The sequence below is a fragment of the Zingiber officinale genome, chromosome 4B (genome assembly GCF_018446385.1).
Source record: "Zingiber officinale cultivar Zhangliang chromosome 4B, Zo_v1.1, whole genome shotgun sequence".
NCBI lineage: Eukaryota > Viridiplantae > Streptophyta > Magnoliopsida > Zingiberales > Zingiberaceae > Zingiber > Zingiber officinale.
This window is the reverse complement of record NC_055993.1, coordinates 103043212-103050039: the sequence shown is the minus strand read 5'-3', so window position 1 is coordinate 103050039 and position 6828 is coordinate 103043212. Positions and strand designations below refer to the sequence as shown.

The following is a 6828-nucleotide window of genomic DNA, read 5'->3' as shown; positions in this document are numbered from 1 at the left end:
CAAATCTACACTTCCTCGACTTTAGTTGTCACGATTGGTATTCTTCGCGCCCCCGGGGTTATGGACTAGTCACCCGCTCGACGTTATCCGACCTGATTAATCATCATGGTGAAATAATAAGTTACCTCCCACCAAACTTCGCTATAATATCTAGATATGAGTTGTGTCAATATCTTTTCAGCAAATTACTGGATTCACCAAATTAATTACAATAGCTTAGAACATCTAGCTCTATGAAATCTCATCGGCACTTTTGAATACCTTGTTGAACCCTTGGTAATCTATTCGAGCTTTAGTTTCTGATGAACACCTACAAATTGCAGCTAGAATTGTTCTTTGGCCTTCGGTGTGGCCAATATAGGTAATGAAACTTTTACAATAATCAATTTGCAAACTACGACAGTTGATCGAGGGAAATGACCGGTTGGGCGGTGAATAGATGCTAAAAAAAAAAAATCCCTCAAAAGCCGACCTCATTGCTTGTCTGCCTATCTTGTTCAGCTGATGGACCCTGACGAGATGCATGACTTGGGCACTCCGGCAATGGTAGTCCACGTAGGCCTTCATTTCCGGCTTAGATGGAGGGAAAGCTGACAATTGAGTACTTTCTGGGATTCTTCCTGACAAGTTGCTGTAAGAAAGGTTAAGTGCTCCAAGAAAGAGAGATTAGATTAGCTTGTATAATAACTCTTTAAATATTTCTTCTAAAGAATTTTCAAAATAAAAGCCCTTGGTGTGATGTTGATTATAATAACATATTTTGAGCATTCTTTAGCATTATAAAAGCCTGATTTACACAAGTATTCATCCTTTATGTTTTAGCATTCTTCATAGTAAAATAAAATGATGTGTTGAATATTTCTCATGTTCAGTTGAATGTTTTCATTTCCTACGTTCAGTTGAATGTAGAGCTTTTTGGAGAAGAGAGACCGACCGGATATCAAAGGTAAAATGTCTTCTTCAATCTCGTTGTTTTCATTTCCTCTTGAAAGAAGACATTGGTTGAGTCCAGAATGAGTTGTGATTGCAGCTGTACTACATTTCCAACTTGGCAGGAATTATGGTGACACAAGACTTTGATTAAACAAAGACTTAATTCAAGAAGACTTTGACTTTACTCTGGCCACATGACTGGTGGGTTTGGCATACACAAGACAAAGGCATGCCCTATTAATTCATAATTAGATGCCACATAATATTTAATGTTAACTTCTAAAAGTATATATTAAAGCAAATATTTAACTTGGCTAATTTCAATGAGAAGTATTAAATTATTTATCAAATCAACAATTATAATAAAACATAACAAAAATTAATCCTAGTTGCAATCACAGTCCTAGTCAAGACCTAAAAGTTTCTAATACGTATTTATTAATTATAAATATTTTATGGAAGTTAAGCAAACCCCTTCTTCGCGGCATAATCATCATGTCCAAAGTGACCAAGCCATTCACCTTATTTTTCAACAAAAAAAAAACTAATTTAGGCAAGTGAAGGGACCTTGTAGTATATATACAAGCTATAAGTATGGTGTCTCCAACTTATGATTCAATCAAGCTACTCTTCCTTGATCACTACTCTATGGCTATTAGTTGTGGTTGTAAAAGCAACTCTAATTCCTCAATGCAGGCTATTTTCTTCCTAATCATCTTATTGTTTAGCACTAGAGCATACTGTGATGATCATCCACATGCATCTAAGGGGAGCCATTGCTTGGAGAGTGAAAGGAGAGCTCTACTTGCCATCAAGTCTGATTTGTATAATTCTGACCACTGGCTTTCTTCTTGGAGTAGTTATGACTGTTGCAACTGGAGTGGAGTCGCCTGTGACAACACCACTAGTCATGTCATTAGGCTTGATGTTCACTACCCATTTGATCAATTTGCTTCGTCTCCTGACAAAAGTAAGGTAAATCCTTCTTTGTTTGAATTGAAGTATTTAAAATACCTGGATTTAAGCTTCAACAACTTCTCAACACATGTGCCTAGTATGATTTCCTCGCTTGTCCATTTGGAATATCTCAACCTCTCCAATGCCAACTTTAATGGATTAATTCCTCAACAATTGGGCAATCTTTCTAACCTACGCATCCTCGACCTTAATTGTTATTTTATGCAATGGAATGTAAGGTCAGATGACCTAAGCTGGCTCTCCCACCTAACTTCTCTAGAATATCTAGACATGAGCTATGTCTTTCTCTTTAGAGCAAATAGTTGGTTTCACCAAATTAATTATAATAGCTTGGAAGTTCTTGCTCTATCAAATTGTTCACTACAAGATGCAGTAGGAGCTGGCACTAGTATAATGAAACTCAATTCATCAAGTAATCAGATTGAAGGAAATATTTCAGTGAATGCAAAGAAATTGAAGTACTTGGATTTATCTGGTAATTCTTTAACAAGAGTTCCACTTGATATGGGAAATCTTATCCAGTTGGAGTATTTGGATTTGCAGCATAATCAAATCACCAAAGAGATACTTCTGAGCTTGGGCAATCTTATCAACTTGGAGTACTTAAATCTTTTTGATAATGAAATCTTTGGTGAGATACCTCTAAGCATAGGCAACCTTACTAGCTTGATATATTTGGATATGTCATATAATGCAATTTCTGGGCGTATACCAGATGTTTTATGCAATTTTGTCTATTTGGAGGAAATAATCTTATTTGGTAATGATTTTTATGGTGAAATACCAAAAAACATTAGCAAACTTCACAACTTGTTGAATTTTGAGGTATCAGTTAATAAATTGACAGGGCAGATACCATTGAGTTTGGCTGATCTATGCAACTTGGAGGGTTTGGGTTTATCCCATAATAATATTAGTGGAGAACTAACAAATCTACTAGATGGTTTATCTAAATGCCCACAAGGATCCAACTTACAGTCCTTTGATATAACTGACAATATGTTCAGTGGGTTAATCCCTTTGAGTCTCGGGCAATTAGCTCAACTGCAATACTTGGATATCTCATGGAATTCATTACAGGGCAATGTGACAGAGGCTCACTTATCCCATCTCACTAACTTAAAGCATTTGGATATATGTCATAACTCCTTGAATGTGATTTTATCAGATGATTGGCTTCCTCCTTTTGATGCTGAATTTATTGATATGAGCTATTGTCATTTGGGGACTGGATTTCCTTCCTGGATTCAAACACAAACAAACTTGTGGGTATTATTTTTATCTGAAGTTGGACTTCATGGAAATATTCCAGGTTGGTTTTTAGATTTCATTTCCATTAATTCAGGATTTTATCTTAGCTTGAACTCAAACAATTTGAATGGCCAGTTACCTTCTAGCTTACCTTTCTTTATGGATCTATCAAATAACTCCTTTGAAGGAATAATTCCATTAAGCTATGCAAATGTTGAACACGTTGGAGTATTAAAGTTGTCTAATAACCATTTCTATGGTAGTTTCCCACCCTTCTTTTGCAATTTTACTAATTTATTTGTACTAGACTTATCCAGCAATCACTTATCGGGTGAAGTCCCAAATTGCCATGGCTCATATCCAATTAATTTGAACTCTGTGCACATGAATAATAACAATTTGTCTGGATCATTTCCTTCCGCCTTAAGATATTCTAAAGAATTAATTGTTCTTGATCTTGGTGGGAATAAATTTTCTGGTGCGATACCAAAATGGGTGGGAGGGAACTTCCCATTTCTAAAGTTTCTACATTTGAGCTCAAATTCATTCCATGGTGCTATTCCAATGAGTATAGGAAATCTTCCTTCCCTCCAAATTTTGGATCTTTCATCCAATAATTTGATTGGCAGTATACCATCCACTATTGCAAATTTCAATTTTATGAGTGTGAGACAAAACTACAGTGATCGATTGCATTTTAGTGCCAACTATTCTCATTCTCCTGGATGCAAATCCTGTTTGTACTCTCCGAGTGATGAGATGGAATATCTCCTCAATGATGCCATTATAATAAATGCAAAAGGTGTGACCAATGAATACACTACCACTCTTAGTGCGGTGGCAAGCATAGACTTGTCAAGCAATGAGCTTTCCGGTGAGATTCCAAAAGAGATCACGAAGCTTCGTGGATTGTGCTTTCTCAACTTATCAGACAACCATTTGTCCGGAAGAATTCCAGAAAATATTGATGTCATGACAGAATTACTGTCTCTTGACTTGTCAATGAACCATTTGATTGGAGAAATTCCTTTAGGCCTATCTACTCTACACTTTCTTAGCTCCTTGAATCTCTCCTACAACAACTTGTCAGGAAGAATCCCAACAGGCGGTCAATTGGCAACCTTCAATGACTTAAGTTATATTGGCAATGAGGACCTTTGTGGTGTGCCACTTCCAAAGTGTCCTGGTGATGAAACTAATCATTCATCATATCAAGCGAGAGATAAAGAAGACAATGATAAGCTTGAAAAAGTTCTAGATTATACCTTTATTGTTATGGGATTTATAGTTGGATTCTGGATATATCTGGGTGTAATATTCATGAAAAAGTCTAAGAGGATTACTTTCTTCCGGATGGCGGACAAGATGTATGACTGGATGTATGTGCAACTCTCACTGAAGTTTGCAAAGCTAAAATTGCAATGGCAAAAGTGAGCTTAAGCCCTTGAACTTTCAAGGAGTGAAGAGGGATCGGTAGTGTACTTAACTTGCTCAAATTTAGTTGTAAATGCTATTGTATATGATGAATGTGTGGAGTGAAATTTCATAAAAGGTGTAGTTTGTATGGTGTAATGATGTTATTCTAGGATATATTCTTCCTCTACCAAGAAAAAAAAAAGATGTATTTTAATATTAACATGTAGAATGATTTGGTGAGATTGTGAGCTTGTAAATCAATTAAATGCATTTGTTCCAAGCTTCTATTTTCAAAAAAATTTTAGAGCATATCCTATTCATATTTAAATGTAGAAATATTAAATTATAAATCAAATCAATAATTATAACAAAACAGAATGAAGATTATTTTTAGTCTCAATCACAATCATGGTTAAGGCATTTTAAAGTTTCTTATGCTTATCTATCAAATTATTAATATTCTGTAGAAGTTAAAGGAAACCCTTTCTCCATGGTGTAATCAACCTATTCTGGTCATATCAGCATAGTCATCCAATTCTTCATGGTGAACCATCTCATCGGAGAAATTCCTTTCGACCTATCTTCTTTGATCTTTCTTAGCTTCTTGAATCTCTCCTACAACAATTTATCAGGAAGAATCCCAACAGACAGTCAATTTTCAACCTTCAATGGCTCAATCTATGCTGACAACAAGGACCTTTGCTGCGTGCCACTTCTAGAGTATCCTAGTGATGACGCTAATCATTCACCATCCTGAATAGGAGAAAATGAAGAAGGTGACAAGCTCGAAATAATTCTGAATTATACCTTCATTGTGATGAGGTTCGTAGCTGGTTTTTGGATATATTTTAGCATGATTATTATGAAGAAGTCCATAAAGGTTGAATGAATGCGCAACTGTTGCTGAAGATTGTAAAGCTGACAATTGAGTACTTTCTAGATTCTTCTTAACAAGTTATTATAAAAAAGGTTCGAGTGCCCCAAGAAAGAGTAGAGGAGATTTTTTGGATCACTTTTTATTTTTTAGAAGATGATCTTTTTACATGGATTGATAGGATGGATGACATCTACTTGTAAAATAAATGGAAATTATCTATCCCTATCAATCCATGTAAAAGGATCATCCTCTGTACCACAAAAAATGGTTCAGAGGATCCGACCTCAAGAAAGAATGATTGAATATAAGTTTATAGGAATTTGAACACTACTTCCTATGAGTGTTTTAGTATTGCTACATCAGTCCCCAGGGCGTAGCACAGATGGGGAGTGCATGGTTCTGTGGCTAAAAGGTCCAGGGGTCTAAGGCAAATGTGTCTATTTGTTTATTTTTAAAAGTATTTATTTTATTTATAAATTTTACTTAAAATTAAAGGATAATTAAAATATATTTACAACAGTTATTTTATTATTTTTAAATTTAACATTTATAAATAGTACTTAATTAAATTTAAAAAATATATTTTATTCCTTAAATATTATAGAAGAGAGAAGAAATAAAGAATGTATTAAGGCAAATATGTTTGTTTTTAAGAGTATTTATTTTATTTATAGATTTTACTTAAAATTAAAGGATAATTAAAATGTATTTACAACAGTTATTCTATTATTTTTAAATTTAGCATTGTATTTATTTAAATTTAAAAAATAGATTTTATTCCTTAAATATTATAGAAGAGAGAAGAAATAAAGAAATTGATATTTAAATTTAATAAAATAATTTTTATTAATTATATATTTTAGATAAGAAAATTGATAATGTTAGATGGGACTAAAAAAAGAATTCAAAGAAACTTTGACTTTACGCAAGCTACATGACCGGTGAGTTTTGAAAACAAGACAAAGGCATGTCCTAATCATAATTTGGTGCCAAATAATTAATATAGAATGTTAATTTCTAAAAGTAGGAAAGCAAATTTTTACTTGGCTAATCTTAATCGAGGAATATTAAATTATAAATCAAATCAACTAATAATTATAATTATTCTGTGGAAGTAAAGCAAACCCCTTCACTCTGTATATATAAACATATAGTTAAAATGAAAAAGAATACAATATCACAAAGTTAAAATGAAAAAAAAAAAAAGGTACGGTATCATTCTTCACTCTTTAAGTTCTTAATAATTTATGTTTTTATTAGTCTTTTATTTTCATTTTCAGAAAAAGGTGAAATTTTTTATATATGAAATCTCAACCAAAGATCAGCTTGTGATAATTTATAAAAATTTATTGATTGGGTTAAAATGTATTTTT

General features: G+C 33.4%; 1 protein-coding gene across 1 annotated transcript; it reads left to right on the top strand.

The window, feature by feature from the left end:
* Positions 1-1623: 1623 nt before the first annotated feature.
* On the top strand, positions 1624-4596 carry LOC121978482 (receptor-like protein EIX2). Its single transcript, XM_042530824.1, has one exon. The coding sequence runs from the start codon at positions 1624-1626 to the stop codon at positions 4594-4596; it is 2973 nt and encodes a 990-aa protein (XP_042386758.1).
* The last annotated feature ends 2232 nt before the right edge of the window (positions 4597-6828 follow it).